The sequence below is a fragment of the Carassius gibelio genome, chromosome A19, assembly GCF_023724105.1.
Source record: "Carassius gibelio isolate Cgi1373 ecotype wild population from Czech Republic chromosome A19, carGib1.2-hapl.c, whole genome shotgun sequence".
Taxonomy (NCBI): domain Eukaryota; kingdom Metazoa; phylum Chordata; class Actinopteri; order Cypriniformes; family Cyprinidae; genus Carassius; species Carassius gibelio.
This window is the reverse complement of record NC_068389.1, coordinates 26902847-26924526: the sequence shown is the minus strand read 5'-3', so window position 1 is coordinate 26924526 and position 21680 is coordinate 26902847. Positions and strand designations below refer to the sequence as shown.

Below are 21680 nucleotides of genomic sequence, written 5' to 3'. Positions count from 1 at the left end.
ATGCCATGCCAAGTAATGACGTCACGATGCCCAAACCCTATTAAACGGCGTGGTGCTGGATGGGAAAATAAAAACAGCGCTGGACTAAAACTAGCAAACCCACTTATGCTGCGCCTTGCGTCACATTGCGCCGGGTGTATGATAGGGCACACTGAGTACAGAAACAACCCAACGTTTTTTAGAGTGCAGGAAATTGTAACTTTATTAATTTTTATTTCCTGCTATACATTTATATTTTAAGGGCTGTCTCAAGCACAAAATCCTTCCAGTGCACTGTAACATCCACTCCCTTAAAAATCCCACAATGCACTGCAAAAACTAGGGAGCATCGGCACTCACTATGCTCTTTTTGCAGAAACAACATCACATTACTGAAGCACGAAACAGTGAGCCAACTTGATAAATAAAATGACTGGCGCTAGAAGATTTGAAAGAACTAATTGTTGTTTTGTATATTATAAACACACATTGCTAGACAGGAATTCATTTTAATTTTATTGTTTTGGAATAAAGGCGTCTTACTATGTGAAAACAACAGTGGAAAGAGACTCGTGCTGTGTGCATCTGTTTATTACACAAGTAAGAACTTTTGTGACATGAAAACACGTCGATAACATCATGATAACGAGATAAATGTTGAGTATAAATATATAGCTTCGAACTACGTGAGTCTTTACGTTATGACCTGTGGAGTGGAAAACAGAGAGTAAGACGAGAGGAAATGCATTGCACTAATTCAGACAGAGTGAAAAACAAGTGCTGGCATCACACTAGCCAATTTTCAGTCATTTACATAGTCTGTCGTTGGAGAATCAGAGTGTTTCATCCATCCTAATTCATCAAAATCGAGTAGTGAGAAGTCAGAAAATATGAACAGTGTCTATTCACTACACATTTGAGGAAGACATCCACTCAGTGATGATGAAAAGTTCAATAGTTCTCGTCACTTCATAGCTGAAGTCTTCATGTCAGTTGTAATACTTCATGGTTTTCTGGGTTCAGACCAGTCTGAGATGAGCTCTCTGTAACACTGAGATGAGAATAGTTTCACAATGGTTCCTTTGATGGATCACACTGTCATCTCAGATCCGGGCCCCTGCGCCGAAGGTTTGGTTGGAGCAGGTGGTGGTTTCTGAGTTTAAACACTGTTGAGAAGCAGCACTGCTGCTGTGTTTGAGGTCACACTGAATGGATGAGTGTCGTTGTCGTCTGTGGTTTGGAGAGATAAACTGTGCATACTCTTCTCCAGGTGTGAGCTTTTCTGACTGCTGATGTTTTTTGAAGGGTCAGGTTTAACTTCTGCACCTTCTGCCCTCTCACCTGTAAGAAAACACAAAGAACTGATGAGAATCTGTTCATTTATTCCAAACAAATTGCGTGTTTTGCATTTATTTTTCTTTTTAATGGTTTAATTAAATTGTGATATTTAAAAGCATGTCTTATCAATTGAATTTATATTTAATGATTTTCTACTTGAATAAAATTCGGACAATATGAAATGGTTTATTTCTTTAATTGTTTTTTTTTATATGAAATGTCTGTTAAAAAAAATTCTGGATTCTGGATTTCTTTATTATTTAAAAATTTATCAGCAAAAACGGTGGTAATTATATGAATGCATAAAGCTTTAACAATTTATTTATTATAATTTTATTGACATTTATTAATCTATTTTACAGCTACAGTTAAGAGTTTGTGGTGTATTGTCATGTCAACAAAGTTGTAAGATTGTATAAATCATGTATAAAGAAAACATGAGTGATTTTTAAATGTACAGCAATGTTATTTTAGTGTCATTAGTATGCTATTCTAGTTTTTATATATTATGAATGAATTTTATTTGATATTTTCCATTTCATTTCATTTTAAAGTTTAGTTAAAATTTTATAAAAAAAATTGTATTTGTTTATTCGTTTGTATATTTTTTTGAGTCTCTATATAACTTAATTTAATTTTAAAAGTATTAATTTTTAATTATTAATATTTATTTCAGTTTCAAATATTTTAGTACGTAAACATTGAAGAAAATTTTGAATTAAAATTAAATAAGTTATTATTTTTATTTCATTAACATTTATTTAGATTTATTTTTAATTAGCTATAATAAATCCTCATTAATAATACTATGAATAATAAAGTTTTTTTTTTTTTCAGTTTATTTAATTTATTTTTTTAAGAAAATGAGGGACAGATCTATATTTTTTGTGTGTGGAAAATCTACTTTATGCCACAAATTCAATTGATCTTAACTTGTATCGAACCTGGAATATTTCTCTAACACACAAGATATGAGTAAAAAAATTGCTAGTTGTCCTGTAACTTTATAACTCCATACAGTCCTGATAGTTCAAGGTCTTTTGTCTCTCACCTCTCTCCCGTTCACAGTCGGGTGATGAGGCTCCGCTGCACTCACTACGAGGTCCCAGCACCGGAGACACCTGCTCGAAACCCTCCAGAGACCCCGAGCCCGGCAGCTGGAGCAGGTCAGGACTGACAGAGAGGGACAGCGGGGACGAGGAGGAAGAGGAAGGGTACGGGCAGGAGGAAGAGAGCAGAGGATATGAGGAGGAAGAAGAGGAGGTGGTGTACGGACAGGGCAGGTCTAGTGGAGCAGACGTGGAGCTCATGCTGCAGGTGGACCTCGTCTCAGGATCGTCGTCTGATGGAGAGCCGTTACAGCTGTCCTCCAAATTCACAGATATCACTGAACAACAAACACAGAGTGCATTTAGTCTCCAACTTCATACTGCTGAATAGAGACTATAAACAAGTCCTGTTGAAGACAAGTCAAGTCAAATCAGGTTGATTTCTATAGTGCTTTAAACAATAGATGTTGTTTCACAGCAGCTACACAGTATTAAACAGGTAAGAAACAGAATCAATGATGCAAACTTCGTTAAATATAATGCAAATTCAAATTCTGCTCTAAAAAGATATATATATATATATATATATATATATATATTGTTTTTTAAATAATAAAAAAATGTAATACAATAGTTTTTATACTTCAATCAGCAAATTTATTTAAATTAACAGGTAAGCTGCATCAGAATGCAATAAACTATTCAAATTGTAATAAATAAGTTAAATATTGTATAAATATTTTCATGAATCATGAATATAATTAGTAACAATGCAAAACAAATTCCTTAATTTTCTTTACAATAAATAAACATAACATATACTTTTATATTATTTAAATATGTTATAATATATAAAACAGAAATATAATATTTAAATTATATAACATCACATTTAAAATTAATGAAAAATAAACGCTTTGATTTTGGGATGAATGTATTTTGAGCTGATAATATTTCACCTTAAATTCAAATAAATAACATTAATTGAAAATACAACTCACAATTCACATTTTTTACTTTGAACATCAATTCATAATCAGTGATGCAAGCTTCATTAAATATTAGACTAATTCAAATTCTGTATTTACAATAGCTCTAAAAAGACAACAGTTTCATTATTCAGTCAGATCAGAGTTCTTTCAGATTGTATTTAATAACTGTGTGAAGTTATTATTAAAACAAGTTTGAATATTAATTGTCTTTCAAGACAAGGATTTTACACATGCAGCTGCCCTGAAAATATTTTACAAACATTAGTTTGTCAGATTTGAAATGGTAAAATATTATGTTTTTTTATCTGATGCAATGAAATTCATACATTTGTCTAAGTTTACAATCACTTTTTTTTGTCTCCCTGTATTAGCTCAATGGTTGTTTATGGCTGTCTCTTCAGCGTAAAACAGGCAGAGCTGAAGCTAAATCAACCTTGGTAGTAATGTGTGACCTCACATACTCGATATGCCGTCAGACTCCAGTTTGAAGTTAGTGATGTCATCGGTGGCGGTCCCGTCATCTTCGGCCCCCACCCCTCGGCCTCGGGGCCCCATGGCAGACAGTCGGCGCCGTGCGTGGATCTCATCAGAGATGGTCTCCAGATTACGAAGAGCGGTCCGATACTCAGCTTTGGCTTGGGTGAGTTTAACCTGACGCTCGTCGACCCGTCGCTTCAGTTGCTGTGAACAGGACACAAATATTTAGAATCAAAATCAGATCAAATCTACATGTAAAGTTGTGTTTCTAAAAAGAATATTCATGCATGACTAAAAACATGAAAAAAAAACACAAAAATCAAATGCATTGTATTTTGACTAAAGAAAATTAAGGTTACTTTAGAATAATTTGAGACATTTTAGAGACATTTTTCGTGACAAATTTCCCCTCAAATTCACATTATTGTAATATGCATGGATGTCTAATTTGTTTGTCTGCTAATTTATAATTACAATTATATATATTTTTTATGGTGAATCTCCTAAGATTCTCAAGATTGTAGTACATACTACATTTTTAATAAAATATAAAATATAATATAAAAATGGCATATAATATTAACAAAATATTTGAATATATTGAAATTTACTTTTCTAAAAAATATTTATAAAATATTATTTTTGGTATTATATTCAATTGAAATATTTTTTAAATAATTAAAAAAATAACTCATTTCAAATTGAATGTAATATGTCTGAATGGCTCATTATTTATTTATTTAGTAATTTTCATTATTCTTAAAGGTGATTCTCATTACTGTATTTACCTACAGCATTTTCTTTATAAAATATGAAATATGCTAACACATATTATTTCTTTTTTAAATGTATTTCAATATAATTTTACAAATATTTCTAACAAATAATATAAAAAATACTGTAATGCACTGATTTATGTACATCAGCATAAATTCAGTACAACAGATAAATCATTGCAATGTTTATTCACATTACAGGAACTTAGGCTGAAATTTGTTCTTATTAGTCACAAAAAGCATAAAAATCACAATCTTCATTTCTTTAGATAATACATAAAACACAATTCATTTAACTGATTTTGGGATTAAACATTCTGAAAGTATTATTTTGTGCAAAATAAAAACTGGTGTACCTCAAGCTGTAGGTAATACTTCGCCTTTAATTCAAAGTACGGCCTGCAGAGGGAGAGAAAGAGAGAGAGAGAGAGAGAGAGAGATCAGAATAGAGTGAGTGCCAAAGTGCACATTCCAGCAGCAGAAGCACATCTGGAACCCATTAGAGACGCATTACACTGAACAACACATCCACCCATAACCCACCGACACACAGCAGAACAGAGCCGAGAGCAGAGGCCCTCTGTGGGGCCCACAAAACACTAACTTCCATCAGGGAGAGGAAAGAAAAATCATTTTATTCCCAATGTTTGAAATGAATTTGTATGATGCAGACCTGCTTACAGAACATGTTCCAGGAAGATTTTAGGGAGTCTTCGCTTTATGTCTATTGCAACATGATTTATATGTATGATCTCATTATGTAAGTCAGACAAACACTTTATGTGATCGTGTTCAGTTTGAGGACTTTTTCAATGTTTTGTAACAGTTTCGACATCAAGACTTTAAATACACTACTGTTTAAAGGTTTTGGGGCTGGTAAGATTGTTTTATGCTTTTTGAAAGAAGACTCTTCTGCTCACCGAGGCTGCATTTATTTGATTTAAAAATACATAACAATTTGTGAAATATTATTACCATTTAAAATAAGTGTTTTCTATGTGAATATATTGTAAAATGTAATTGATTGCTGTGATCAAAGCTGAATTTTCTTCAGTGTCACATGATCTTCAGAAATTATTCTAACATGATGCTTTGCTGCTCAAGAAACATTTCTGATTATGTTGAAAACAGTTGTGATGCTTTATATTTATTTTTCTGTAAACTGTGATTCGTTTTATTTTTCAGGATGATGAAAAGAACAGCATTTATTTCAAATAGAAATCTTCTGTGGCATTATAAATGTCTTTACTGTCACTTTTGATCAGTTTAATGCATCCTTGCAGAACAGAACTATTGAACTAGATTCATTAAAAAAATTTAATAAAATAAACGGACTCTAAAATTTTGAACGGTAGTGTATTTATATCAAACCCCTTGATTGCTGTCCTCTGACCTGGACTTGTTGATGGTGCGTTTGAGTTTTTTCTCCAGTTGTCTCATGTGGCTGATGGCGGCGTTGTATTTAGTTGCTGTTTCTCTGTGTTCGATTTCACTGCGTGTCCTGCTTTGCTCCGCCTCCATCACCTGGAACAGCCAATCAGATCAGTTCAGACACAATGCACTGCATAGAGAATAAAAAAGAACAGGGTCTTATAGTCAGCTGTTGTTTCAGTAGTCTTTCTGACCCTCTGGGTGGCGTGGTTGAGCATCTCCTGCCAGGCCGAGTCAAACTGCCGGCTGTCCTCCTCCAGCAGACGCTCCTCGGCCAGTGCGATAGTTTCTTTCGCGGCCCGGAGGATCTCAATGGCTCGCTGATACTCCTGCGTGGCTCTCTGAGCTTCAATCTGAGCCTGAAAGAGAAAAACATCAGAGATTGAGGATGCTTTCACAGTTTTGGTACAGAGCCAGCTGTTTGCTTTGCAAACTTTTAAAAAGTGGCGTGGTGCACAAAGCAATCCGCTGTAATTTGCAAACTAATATGTGACTCTGGACCAGTCTTAAGTGTCATCATTCATCATGTGAAAGCTGAATAAACAAGCTTAATAAGTTAGGACAGGACAATATTTGTCAGACTATTTGAACATCTGGAATCTGAGGGTACAAAAAAATCTAAATATTGAGAAAAACCCCTTTGAAGTTCTTAGCAATGTGTATTACTAATCAAAAAATTATGTTTTGATATATTTACAGTAGGAAATTTACAAAAAATCTTCATGGAACATGAACTTTACTTAATATCCTAATGATTTTTGGCATAAAAGAAAAATCTATAATTTTGACCCACACAGTGTTTTTTGGGATATTGCTAAAGATATACCCCAGAGACTTAAGACTGCTCATGTGCTCCTGGGACATATATATGATGCATGAAGCAGCTCACTTTCTTCATCTCCTGTAAGGCATTTCCGACCGCTGCAAGCGTGCACATGTTAAGATGTTACGCAAGAGATGATGACGCTTCCTTAGTGTTGCCAGGATACAGTAGTAAACAGCTGCTGTCAATAATCACTCATTTTCTCATATTAATGACGCAGATGGACCACATAAAAGTGCCATGCACTACAGTGTGAGAAGTTCACAGTTTGATTTAAGTGACTTTATTACTCAGCTGCATGACTAGTAACTTGGTAACGCTTTGCAATAAGTTTGTTTACATTAGTTAACATGAAAAATACTTCTGAAGCATTTATTAATCAGTCAGTTTTCAACATTTACTAATGCATAATTAAAATCAAAAGTTGTATCTGTTAATAATGAATTCATTATTTAACAAAGATTAATAAATACTGTAAAAAATATTATTATTATTAATGTGAGCTAAAATTAAAATAAAACATGAAATGTTGCTTTAAATGAAATAAGTGTTACCTGGAATGAAATAATATAAAAACAAGGCATAATTTCTTGAAGTCCTAAAATAACTACAACTAAAACAGAAAGAAGATGTATTAGTTGTAATATAGAAATATATTAAAAAAGAACAAAATTAGTAAAAATATTAAAATTTAAATTATAAAACTGATTTAAAATATTAATAAAAACAATATCAATAATGCTAAAATAACACTGTAACTAATGTATTGTATATTGTTAGTAAACTCAATTTACAGTAACTAATGGGATCTCATAGTAAAGTGTCTTTCTACTTATTTTTATTTTTTATTTCCCCAAACAACCCATACAACATTATCAGTGACAATAATGCAGCACTTGAAATAAAATTAAGAAAACATAAATAAAAATGAATAATAACTAAAACTTAAAAACGAAAAAGAAAATGACAAACACGTTGACTAAAATAATAATAAAAATGTATATATATATATATATATATATATATATATATTTATATATATATAAAAACTAATAATGGTTTAATGTTAATGTTAACTGCAGAGATGTCACATTCCTCTTTCTGGTCTGAGACTGAAATGAGATTAAATCCGTGTGATTCTTATCAGGGCTGACAGATTAGCATGATTAGCATTACAGCGGATCATGTGACCACTGCGGGACGAGCTTCTCATTTAGAGACAATCCCTCTTACATTATTCAAATCTATATTCTGCTATGAAATGCATAAAGAGAGCTTGGATAAGAAGAAGCTACTGTATATTTCATAAAGCTCAATACTTCATGAGAGTTTTCTTATTTTTCCTCCTCTAAACCAACAACCTCAGCAACCTTCAGATTTTCAAAGAGAGTTTAACATTCAAATCAATTAAATCACAGATGCTTTCTATAGAGTTGAGAACAAAACAGTTCAACTCTGAATAACAAACCAAACAAAAATGATGTTTTAGTAAAAAACGTCAAATATTATTTAAAAGCAGCTTGTGCTTTTCTTTAGCACTAATATATATATATATATGCAATTTTTTTGCACATGTATTATTAATGTATTCTTTGAGCTGTGAAGTTGTCAGAATTGTAATTTTGTCTTTTCATATAAAATATATGTCATATATAAATATTTCATATGTATTTGTCATAGCCATATAAACTATAAATTTGTGCTCATTCCTGTTACTTTCCAGAACAAATATCTAAACTTTTAAAATGAAGACACTTTAACTTGAGGATTATTTTTTAAATAAAAACAAATAATATGGGTAATATGATGTTGCTAAAAAGAACATTATCTTGTGTATTTGGTGTAATGAAATGTGTATATGCACTAATGTGTGTATGTTGGCTATTATTTATTATTGGCTCCACGTTCTCCTCCTGGAATTTGATAATAAAACATCACATTGTTGGCTACTCTCGCAGGAAACAGTCCTCTTCCTCTGAAAAATGTGTTGCACGCATATTTGGGTTTGACTGTTGTGGAACAGTGTTGTAAATACAACTTAACCACTGATTTCTAATCATGTCCTCTTTTGGAAGTCCTTACATTGCACCGGCGGCACAGAGAGAATAAAAGTTACACCTTCTTTCTTTGAATGAAATCTGGGCGGCATTGTGCAAATCATCCCACATAGTGACATAAACATGTGGGGGCGTGTTAAAATGAGCTGTTTTAGGAGGATGTGGATGAGTCTTAACTTTTATAAAGAATATCTCTTTATCTCTGGATTCTGAGACTTTAGTCTTTGCAACTTTACAGATCTTCTTTATACACCAGGAGCTTGTAACACTCCAAAGAGAAAGGAAAAATCTAGATTGTATCATATGACCCCTTTAAAACAAATACAAATATGAGTCAGTGGTGTCAGAAGAATAATCTATTGTTCGCTTAAGTTTTTTTTTTACCCCATTGATTATTTTTGTTGTTGTTGTTTTAAGCTTAATTTTAATATATTTTTTTCAGGAAACAAAAATTTAGTACCTTGTGTTATTTTGTTGCATCTTAATTTGAGAATGTTCAGATATTTGCAAGGGAAAAAGCATTAAACTTAAAAAAAAAATAATAATTGCATTCGCAGTTAATTTCTTGTATCCTTTCTTATATCATACAAAAGTTTACCAGCTTTACAGTCATTACAGGATATTGAAAAAAATGATAACTTCACACGAACAAAGTGATTTAAAGTGATTTTATAATACTAGTTTCTTATTAACTTGTATAATGTATTTTTCTTTATTTCTTGCATGCTTTCTTTGTCTGTGTCACAGTCTGTTGAGAATCACAGCAGAGTCAATGGCTCGGTCTGTGGCGACTGAACGTCATTGTATTTCTGTTTTGCATGGAAGAATACATCTGTGTCCTGAGACTCAGACCTCATCTGAAGAGTTAAGTGAGGTGCACAGGTGGAGAGAGCTGTTGAGGGAGACGTGAGGCACTTCTGCAGACGGATGACATCAGATGAAGGACACACTTGGTTTCCTCCAGTTCATAAGCGTGTTAGCTAATGCATCACGTCAGACGTGTCCAGAACTGACCATTCAACACAATGAATCAATGCATGTACTGCAGTAAACAAAAGCTGCATTTAGCCCTCTGCCAAAGCAAGGGTGTGATGGCATGTCTGTGTGGGCACAACACTGAATAGTAATAGACTCATACACTAACCAGAGAGGGTTTGTTTAATTTCAGCTGTTTTCAGTAGGTCTCATCAGTTTTTATTAAACAGTATTATATTTGTACACTACCTTAAAAAAGTTTGGGGTCTGTAAGATTTTTTTGCTCATCAAGGTTTCATTTATTTGATTAAAATGGTTAAATATTTTTACTACTTGAAACAGCTGTTTTCTATGTGAATATCTGTTAAACTGTCATTTATTTCTGTGATCAAAAGCTGAATTTTCAGCATTCCAGTCTTCAGAGTCACATAATCTTCAGAAATCATTCTAATATACTGATTTATTATTATTAATGTTGAAAACAGTCGTGCTGCTGAATGTTTTTGTGGGAACTGTGATGTTTTTGGTTTTTCAGGATTATTTGATTAATAGTACGTTCAAAAGAACAGCATTTATTTGAAATATAAATCGTTGGACAATGATGTCTTTGTCACGTTTTATCAATTTAATGCATCCTTGCTGAAAAAAAAGTAGAAAAAAAGTCTGTAATGTATATTCTTCTTTTTTTCATCAAATTTAAAATTTATGCATAGCAAACGCTTTTATCTAAAGCAACTTACAGTGCATTCAAGCTATCAATTTTTACCTATTGTGTGTTCCCGGGGAATCGAACCCCCAACCTTGTGCTTGATAACTCAATGCTCTACCAATTAAGCAACAGGAACACTTTTCAGTATGTGCTATTAAAATATCCATGACTCAATCAGCAGCTACTTTTGCAACACATGAGCACAGAATAATGCAGGACTGCATCCTACACTAGAGATGATGCATTTCTCCTCATATGTGAACAGATCATTGTGTCACTCATAATAGTGTGATCTTGAGTGAGCTGTTCCATCACATTGAGTTACAGTGTGGGTCTGGCGGGGTCTGGACAAATGACCGGCATAAAGCCGTCACTGTTGTTGTTACGTAATCTCGTGATGAGCTGTGTGCCTAAAGACATTTTATACATTAAAAAGTAATTTATTTCTGTGATGCGCAGCTGTATTTTCAGCATCATTCCTCCAGTCTTCAGTGTCACAAATCATTCTAATATTCTGATTTGTTGCTGAAGAAAAACATTTATTATTATTATCAATGTTGAAAAAAGTTGTGCCGCTGAATATTTTTGTGAAAGTTGTGAGGCATTTTATTTTTTCAGGATTCATTGATGAATAGAAAGTAAAAGAAAAAGAAAATCAGCATTTTTTAAATAGATATATTTTGTAATATTATAAGTGTTTTTCCTGGACTTTTTTTATCCATTTGATGCAGCCAAAAAAAAAAAAAACTAGTTAACTTTTAAACAATTGTGCGAATGTGTGTGTGTTTGATTTTATCTTATCTTATGATTCTCACTGTCATATAATCAAATCTAGAATTTAACAAAATTAAAAAATACAATAAAATAGGGTGCTGCTCTGTGGTTTCCAGGGTTTTTTGGGTGATTTTCTTCCTGTATTTTCTCAAAAGACATGCAAATGTGCATCTGTGGGCTTTTTTCATCTGTTTTACCACCATTTCCGTTAGTTACAATTTAGTTTTAGAGGTTAAGTACCTTCATTTTAGTTTAACTAGTTTAAATGAAGTTGAACAGATTAGAGTTATTCTCACTTGCGCTGGAGATTTTAAGATAAAAATTACACACTCAAGTTCACTCACTTTGGTGCAATTACACAAGTTCTCAGTGTCTAGACTGAAGATGGGATAGAAACACTCCTGGTAATGTTTTTGTCAGGCAGCACAAGCATGTGATTTTTTTGTTTCTGATTTGCTGACCTATTTCTTTCCCAAACTCGGTCAGACAAATGGGTTTTTCATGAGCAGCATTTATGTTAAATTAACATTTAATGAGCTCAGCAGCATCATCTGAAGATGTAGAATCGCTTCGGCTCAGCCTAAACTCTGTCTGACCTACTGAAAACAGTGACCCACTTCTTCAGCTATCACAGCCAGTTCATCCACCTGAAGAGACGGAGAAAACTAGCTGCTACTGACACAATAACTCTCCGTTAAAGGCTGAAAACTTCCTCATGTTTTTATTAGCATTCAGTGAAATACAGAAGTGTGTTTACTTCTCCGTCTCTAAATAATCTACAAACTTCCTCCTGCCTGTTTTAGCATGACTACACTGGAAGCTCTATTTTTTGTGTTATATCATGACACATATGAAGAGCTTTAATAAATCTCCCAGCATCCAGTACAACCCAGAGGAATTCCACAACCTCATCCAAAATGAGAGAAAGACGGCTGTTTCCCATCTGCTCTAATGGCCTTTGGGTGGAGCAGAGGATAAACAATCCAGCTCTTTCTACTCCATGATTCATGCAACCCAGGCCCTCTCTGTTTCTCTCTGTCCATGAACACTTTCCAATCATAACAAAATTCATTTGACATAAACGTTCTTTTTCTTGCTTTTTCAGAAAACTACGGTGGCCCTGAACTGCAAAACAAAATCGATCAGCAAATCAGAAAACACATAAATCCGACAGAACTTGCATCAGTCAGGTGAGCAGCTATGTTAACCTTTTTCAGTTCAAGTTGCAATATTTTCACAAGAAAACAGAACATTCAGCATTTCCAGTGTTCTTAAATGGAACTCTAGTTCACTGAATATTACACTGCATACTGTATACGACTAATATAAATATATATATATATATATATATATATATATATATATATATATTGCACGTGATGCAGTATGCAACGATAACCAAATATATACATTAGTAGTATCACTTGTGCATACAGCATGTAGTACACTAGTATACCACTATGTTGCTATATGACCTTAATTCAGTTACTATTTCAGATAAGACAGCTATTATTTGGATCTATTTGTCTAATTTTAAGAAATTTCTACACTAATTAAGTCCAGAAACAATGAGAAAAAAATAAATTCTGATTCATTAATAACACTATAAATACAAGGTTAAGTCAAGTGCAATGCATTATGGGACGCAGTATTCCATGTATTGCCCTGTTGTAGCTGGTCATTCAGGGATTCCATGAATACTGAAAATGTGCATATTTGCACTGTATACTCTATAATGCTTCCTGAACAAACAGTATGAGTAAAATGAGTGGTTTGATAGTAATATTTAATGTCAGTGGCTAATCAAAGTCTTATTGTCTTCTGATTCTGATTCTTTAAGTGTGCAATTTGCAACAAATGTAGTATGTTATCTGTGTATTCTATGCATGCATAAAATGTGCACTGTAAACATAATGTATTCTACAGATATAGTACAATTAGTATGGTGGAATGCAGTTTTTAAGACCAGAAAATAAATATTTTAATGTCCAGATGAGAGATTAACTAAAAATGGTCTACATTTGCATACATAATGATGCACCAGCACTTTCAGTGGTTTGATTGGAGATGGGAGTTAATTTTAGCCAGTCAAGTGTGTGTGTGTGTGTGTGTGTGCCTCTTTTATAACCTCCGTTCACACACAGACACACACATGCTGTGAAGATGAGTTCGACACGTGCTGCAGTCTGTCATTGACGGCTGATGCTGCTTTTCAGGTGACACACAGACACAACAGATGATGCAGAAAAACAGCATCTATCTATCTATCTATCTGTCTGTCTGTGTGTCTGTCTGTCTATCTATCTATCTATCTATCTATCTATCTATCTATCTATCTATCTATCTATCTATCTATCTGTCTATCTGTCCGTCTCTCTGTCTGTCTGTCTGTCTGTCTGTCTGTCTGTCTTTCTGTCTGTATGTCTGTCTGTCTGTCTGTCTGTCTGTCTGTCTATCCGTCCGTCTGTCTGTCTGTATGTCTGTCTGTCTGTCTGTCTGTCTGTCTGTCTATCCGTCCGTCTGTCTGTCTGTATGTCTGTCTGTCTGTCTGTCTGTCTGTCTGTCTATCCTTCTATCTGTCTGGTCAGCTGTGGTCATGTGCTGTGCTCTGATTGGCTGTGAAGTGGGCGTTGGCACTCTGACTGAGAGACAGCTGGCACTGCCTGTCCTGACCGTCTGTCTCATCTACTGACATACACAGATCCTGGTGGTCTTTCAGAGTGATGACAGGACAGTTAAGACCACCTTCATTGGATTACCAGCAAGCATGCACACATTGATTAGCACCAATTTAGTGTAAAAAGCTGAGAGACAAACCGCACAATAAAGCTTGAGTGCTTAACACAGATCACAGATAGTGATATAATGCATTATAAGATTAACTCCAGCCACTAAATCATATTAGCTAACATGCATAACGAGGTGTGTGCTGTATGTATTTAATCCTGAATTATTATGCATTGCTTTGAAAGACTTTTGTTGGATCATTCACAGTGAGACAAGAAACATGAATGAAGAAAAGAAAAGAGTAATTTTTGAGTGTAATAATGCTTACAGACACCATAGAGATACGACTCCAATGAATTATTATTTATGTGTTTGCTTCTGCTCAAATGAATCGGGTTTTACCAGGAGCTTTTAAAAGATTCGCTGACGATGTCTTTTTCCTGGCAGCGTGACTAATCTCAGATCATTTTGTTTTAATGTGTGTAAAAATAGACTGAGAATATGAGCTTCTGACTGTCTGAAGATTTCTTACTTCTTACTAATAAGAGTCCATCACTTCAAGTGCACATAAGTTATAGGGTTTGTTTATTTATTTAAATGTATATTTTTATGCAGCAAGAATGAGGTTTCCATTAAAAAAAATGAAGCAGGCAACTGTTTTAACATCGATTATAATCAGAAATGTTTCTTAAGCAGCAAATTATACAACAATATTACAGTTTTTACTGTGCTTTTCATCAGCTAAATGTAGTGAGCAGATGAGACTTCTTTTAAAGACAATAAAAATACATGTTTCTGGTTCTAACGTTGTGATATAATTAGTTTCTGTTCATTTGGACTGCGTAATAACTGAGTTAGAGCCAGAAGCCGAGCACAACTCTCACCAAACTCAGCTCCTGGATATAAAAAGCTCTTTTATGACTGTGTCAGAGCGACATTAGTGTTGATTTATCACTGTCACAAGGTGATAATATGGAGAATGTCATGGCTGGAAGCAGCAGGGATCTCAAATTCTTCACAGCAGACGCTCTAATCTACACACGCTTTCACACGCCACTAATGACAGATGCATGTTAATGTTCAGATTAAAAACTAGACAGATTTTGTGTTGTCGAGTTAAGGCGCGTTGTGTTCTGAGGAGAAGAGCCTTTTTATATGCATGTAGACACATCAGAAGGACGTCATGTTCAGTCTTCTCTCCAGAGCTGTTTCTATCTATGGAAATGCCAAAGTCTGTTTGCAAACAAGTTCCCCCTCGTCAGTACGCTGGACTGCAGGCCGTTCATTATTGAGATGCTGACAGCGCAGGCTGGGATTGGGGGTGGAAGGTGCTCATGTGATTATGAGACGTTAAACTGGGACGAATGTGTTTTACTTAACATCTGCGGCTCTGTTTATAGTCTTTCAGATTATACTTTCTTTGATCAGTGAACATTAATAATGTAAATGTGCTGTTTTACAAAGATTACATTATTTGTTCATGCAACCTTACAGTATAAATCAGCTCTTAAGTGCTTTTGCACTGCTTAAATAATGTAGTCTACGGCTAGACCATCTATGGGGCACAATAATAATCTTTTACACTGTAATCCTTTCATTTTTAATATCTGGCATGCTTGTGCGCTGCTGTGTGTCCCTATGTGTGTAATAAGCAGAGTGTACTCCCGTTGGTCACCCACCTGTAGGCACGTTACTAACACACTCTTCAATTAACAAAAAAGTAAATAAATATTGCGCCACTGACTTCTGACCAGGCTTCAGTTGGTCAAAGGCGCAGTCTATTTCAGACGCACCTACAATGCACCTAAACACACCTCGTTATCAGACCAGCATGCCCATGAGTGCATAAATGAGCACAAATGCATTAGCTATTTAAACAAAACTAGCAAAAAAACACTTGCATCTGGTTTTTGGTGGCTAATATTTTGTTGCATCCTTAATTCATTATTTAGATAGATGAGATTCCAGAAGACAGCACACCATGTAAACTCCAGCATAATAAATGACTAAGAACAAACTGCAGATGGACGATGAGTTCAGCTCACCTGACGTGCCGCTCTCCTGGCCTCCCAGTACGGTTTCGAGTCTTCTACAGCTTTACCGATCTTCTTTACCTGCTCGTCCAGCTTGACAGTGGCCTCCACTAGGACGGCACGAAACTTCTGCCGGGAGTCCTGCAGAACAAAGACCGGTAACAGATTTAGGGGGTCATTAAATCTAAATTAAGATGCTCGGGTATATCAGCTGTCTATCCGATGTTTGCATGTTCTCTGACACTGAATGTCGATATGCATGCCACAAACCTCACAAATTTGTCAAATTCAATGTGCAGTTCTTCAATTCAGATGTAGATGAGTTTGTTTCTCAATCGGATTTGGAGAAATGTAGCATTACATCATTCACTCACCAGTGGATCCTCTGCAGTGAATGGGTGCCGTCAGAATGTGAGTCTAAACAGCTGTTAAAAACTTCACAGTAATCCACGGCACTCCAGTCCATCAGTTAATGTCTTGAGAAGTGAAAAGCCGCATGTTTGAAACAACAAATACATCATCAAGATGTTTTTAACTTCAAACCATTGCTTCTGGCTAAAATACAACTCCATAATAATGCTTCCTCCAGTGAAAAAGTCAATATCCTATTGTTTCTCAAATCAAAATTAACCCACATATTTGTTTAGAGCTGTTTTGGCTTGTAAATGGTGCTTGATCTGTGCAGATTTCTCTCCTGATTCAGATGAGATTACTTTTTCTCTAGAGGAAGTGTTCTGGATTATGGATTCAAACCAGAAGTGATGGTTTGAAGTTAAAAAAAAGTCTTAATGATGGATTTGTTTCTTAAAAAAACACAGCTGCTTCTCAAGTCATTAACTGATGGACTGGAGTGGTGTGGATTACTTGTGGAATATTGTAATGTTTTTTATCAGATGTGTGGACGGCACCCATTCATTGCAATTGAATGCAAGTGATATAAAGCTACATTTCTCCAAATCTGATGAAGAAACAAACTCATCCTAATCTTGGATGGCCTGAGGCTGAGCACATTTTCAGCTAATGTTTATTTTTGGGTGAACTATTCCTTTAACACAACTTTATCTTAATGAAGCTCATTCACACTCCTAAATATTGCATAAAGCCAGCCAATCACATTTTTGTGTGCAGTATGCATCAGTAAACACTGCTCTCTAAGGCTCACAACAGTATTGTGATGCATTATGGATAATATATTTAATTCAACTGTATGAACTACTGAATAAAAGACAGTGACAGATGGATTCTTGTCTTTGTGTTGACAGGCGTATTTAAGAGTGAGTGCGTGCCGTCTGTGAAATCTGAATAAATCTCAGTGCACTGAAAGGCTCATCATATCAGGCAGCGTGAACTGTGTGCTCAGGAATCTCTCTGAATTATATGCATCCATCTTTCAGTTTCACAGCAATGAAACGCTTCAATAATCAGCCTTTTGCTGCTTCCTGAGAAAACTCCCCCTCATCAGAAAGAAACCCAACATCACGTTTGTTGAATAAGATGAGCAGAGGGCCAGTGCGATGTGAGTATGTGGTGTCCAGCTCTGAATGAATCTGTCGTCGGCTGGGTTTGGTCACTCAGATGACATATTTAAAAACACTGACATCTACATCCTTCCACACAGGACCTCAGTGACCAAAACCACAGAGGGACTTAGACTTCCTCTGACAGAAGGACACTTCCTGGTTCCTTCTGCTGAATAACCACAGGCCAAATACAGTAAAATACAGAGAACTGTGGATATATATATAAATAAATACAGAGGTCTGATGAGTAACAAATAGTCATGAATCTGAAATTAAGAAGATTTTAAAAACACTTGTATCTGAATTCATGGCTAATCATTAAAATGAAATATTTTTGTATCAAGATACTAATATAGTTTTTAATAATATATTGTTTTATTAATGTTTATATTTATTGTTTTGTTTTGGCTAAATCGTGCGCAGGATTTATTAATTCGTTCCCTCAATGTACTAAAACATGCACACGATTACAATAGCATTCCCTCGATTTACTATTTTGTTCACTCCATTTATAAATTGTGCGCATGATTTACTAATTCATTCCCTCGATTTGCTAAATCATGCACACGATTTAGCAAATGCAGCGAACAAAATAGTAAATCGAGGGAACGCAATTAATTGTGAATTTTATTAATTGTAAAAGTAATTGTGTGCACGTTATAGTAAATTGAGGGAACGAATTAGTAAATCGTGCCCACAATTTATTAATTTTTTCTTGCATGTCATGTCAGGCTTCTTAATTTCATTATTTTATTACATAACTTTTTTGTGTGTGTGGATGTGTGTGTGTGTGTGTGTGTGTGTGTATTTTTTGGTTTCATTTTTAGTTTTAGTTAACCATAATAACTTTGCTTGGCAGCCAACTAAAATTAGTTTATGTTGAAGCACAAAATGTATTACCTGCAAATAAATAAAAACCAAAATAAAAAACAATAATAATAAAAATTAGATAAAAATTAAACCAAACTAGCACTATACAGAATTAATAAAATTAAATTAATACAAATTAAATTAAATTATATAAAAAAAAATAAAACTCAAAATGTGAATGAAAATCTAAAAATGACAGCTAATTCTAAATAATAATACTGAAATGTTAAATATTAAAATAAAAAAATCATATGAAATAAAATCTTAATGAAAATATGAAAAATATAATGGTAAATAAAATAAATGATACTAAAATAACACAGATTCTACACTGGTTGAGACAAAACTAACAAAACCTTTTATGGACCACGGTAGTACCATGATATTCTTTGAAATACTTTGGTATAACTGTGGTAACTTCACAGTATTTTTTGTCAGGGTACAAATGCTATATTCAGAAAGGAAATCATAATTCAGCTGAAACAAAACATGGAAATGGATGTTTCTGATGCCAACTGGCAATTTACTATTTCTGCGTGTTTTTCCTCTAGAAGAAAGTCATCCGTGTTTGGAATGAGAAACATTTTCCTAAACTACTCCTTTAGCTGTTGTGGTTTGTGGCTTTCATGACAGGAATTCCAGACTCGGACAGGAGAGATTTCCTCCGTCTCCTCAGCAGATATAATGGGTGTCAGTCACATGCAAAGAAACTTCCTATTAGTGAGTGCTGAAGCAGGAGGGTCTGAGAGTTTAGACATTTTACACTTTGGAATTACGCCTGCAAACATTTTCAGTGAAAACAGTGACACCACAATGTAAGCATGTGAACCTTACCTCCAGTTCGGTCTCCCATCTGTTGATGTTATCTGTAGACTGATTCAGTTTCTCCAGTTCACCCTGTTGAAGAGATAAAGTAATGCAGAAGGAGTTAAGATCGCAGTAAGAAGTCTCTTGTAATACAAGCAGGCCGACAGCAGTGTTATTCAATAACCCAGCACTGAGATTAAGCTCATATGAATGCTTTTCCTGCGAAGCTAGCCACACGCTGATGACACACATGTTGTTTTCATTATAAGATTATATGCTTATTTTTTTTCATGGGTGGAGGATGAAAAACCAGTTCATCTAGCACAACTACACAGAAAAGTTCTTCACTTTCAAGAGAAATGCATCTATTAAAATGAAAGTTCTATTAGAAGTGGACATGTGAAGCAAAACATTGCAAAAAGACAAGTGATAAAATAATAAATAACAGCGTTCAAAAAGAAATATCTGGATATTGAAGTCACGCTTCGAAATGTCTGCATGTTACTGAATGAGAAAGTGACTTTTAGTGCATTTAAGTGATTTTATTGTGTGTGTGTGTATATATATATGAACATAAAAATGAACATATATATATATATATATATATATATATATATATATATATATATATATATATATATATATATATATATATATATATATATATGTAAATGTGCCATCTGATACTTTAATCTAAAATGAGCATTTTTATCAGGCTCCTATTTTTATGTTCAGTTATTTTACTAGTGGCATAGAAAAATAATTATAGATTGCCATTAAAGTAAATCACTGAACCTAAACATAGGAGCCTGAAAAAAATATAAATTTTAGCAGGACACACATATATATCACGAATCACGACTGAACGTTGGACCATATTTATGTGTTCGTGTGTGTGTGTATCCTATATATATATGTACAAATGTGCCAGTGTATACTTTAAGGACTTTTAAGTGAATAAAAAGAATCTAATTATTCTCACACACCTCATAAAGCAGACTTAATTCTGCATGCGCTGCACGTGAGCTCAACTGTTTCGTTTAGAGAGGAAAATGAGTTCTAAATATGACGTCAAAGTGATTGTCAACTCGGTAATATCCTCAATATAACAAACAATGAAACAATGTAACAGAATCTAACAGATGACATAACACACTGGGGTTCCTTCTATCAGATCTAACAGCAGCTGCTGAACTCTGAACAAACTGAATATGATCAGATCGGATTATTAAAGATTGAATCTCATCAGAGTTTGATGGCCCGGTCCAACTTCAGTTCTGATTCCGGGAAGGTTAAACAGGACTGAGGAATATCAGAACAAAAACGTCCAGTCGGGTTTCGTTTAAGTGGTTTTATCGATGTGAATTCGGGATTTTTTTATCTGTACCTGAATCCTCGGGTCAACCTCCTCTTCCTCCAGAGATTCCGAGTCTTCATCAGATTTGTTATCTTTCTCCGTGTCGTTCATTTCGACAGCAGACGTGATTCGTTTGTTACTGGCCGAACAAAGCGGGTCTCTCTCCGGGATAACGGGCTCAGATGATCCGTGCGGAGCCGCGCATCTGCGGTCAAACCATCGGTAGACTATATCCACAACACGCGATTAAAAGAAAAGCACACGATATTTCCACATATCCAACAGACAATGAATCTGCCGAGACACAAACACACACAAAACACCGGCAGACACGAGAATGAGAAGCGGCTCGAGCGCTGAGCTCGGCTGAGATCTGGCCCGCCCCCTCCGACACACACACACTCGCTGTCCTAATGGGGGTCACACACACACACACACACACACACTGAGGTAGTGTTATTCTAGTGTTATTTATATACTATAACAGTAGGCTATTTATTAACATATCTCCAGTTTTCACTTTAGTTTTAATTTACGTGTATTAGGTATTTCTGAGCTTAATTTTTAATTCTGTTTAGTGTAATTGAAATAATTTAAATAGGCATTTTATATATAGGCATATGTTAAAAAAGTGTTCATAAATATTTCTTAAAATCCTTTTTTAGCACTAAAAGACATTCTCTGTCAAATATAGCATTTTTACAATACTAATGCCTTTTTTCAACCCTGTTAGATGCATTAAAAATATTAAAGACACTGAAGGCACTAGACTTAAACTATGAAATCCTAATAAACTTTCTGTCTGTGTTAGTGATAGAGTGATAGTTGAATGTGACTCAAGAAAAAATGTCTTTGATGTTGTCTTTTCAATCAGTTTGCGAAATACAAAAAAAAAAAAAAGGCGAAGTTTTTCCTGCTTCAATCTAGTGTGATCTTATTTACAGTCAAAACAAAAATTCTGCATCAGACATAAACACAGGCACGCC

The 21680-nt window shown here is 34.5% G+C and overlaps 1 protein-coding gene across 1 annotated transcript; it reads right to left on the bottom strand.

Annotated features, from left to right (window-relative positions):
• Positions 1 to 554: 554 nt before the first annotated feature.
• Positions 555 to 21069, bottom strand: sh3bp5a (SH3-domain binding protein 5a (BTK-associated)). The gene is made up of 9 exons (XM_052532460.1): positions 20725 to 21069; positions 19365 to 19427; positions 16153 to 16281; positions 6237 to 6401; positions 6005 to 6135; positions 4968 to 5010; positions 3820 to 4039; positions 2369 to 2704; positions 555 to 1320 (listed from the first exon to the last, which is right to left on the bottom strand). The coding sequence occupies exons 1-9, from the start codon at positions 20803 to 20805 to the stop codon at positions 1139 to 1141; spliced, it is 1350 nt and encodes a 449-aa protein (XP_052388420.1). The 5' UTR covers positions 20806 to 21069; the 3' UTR covers positions 555 to 1138.
• Between the last annotated feature and the right edge of the window lie 611 nt (positions 21070 to 21680).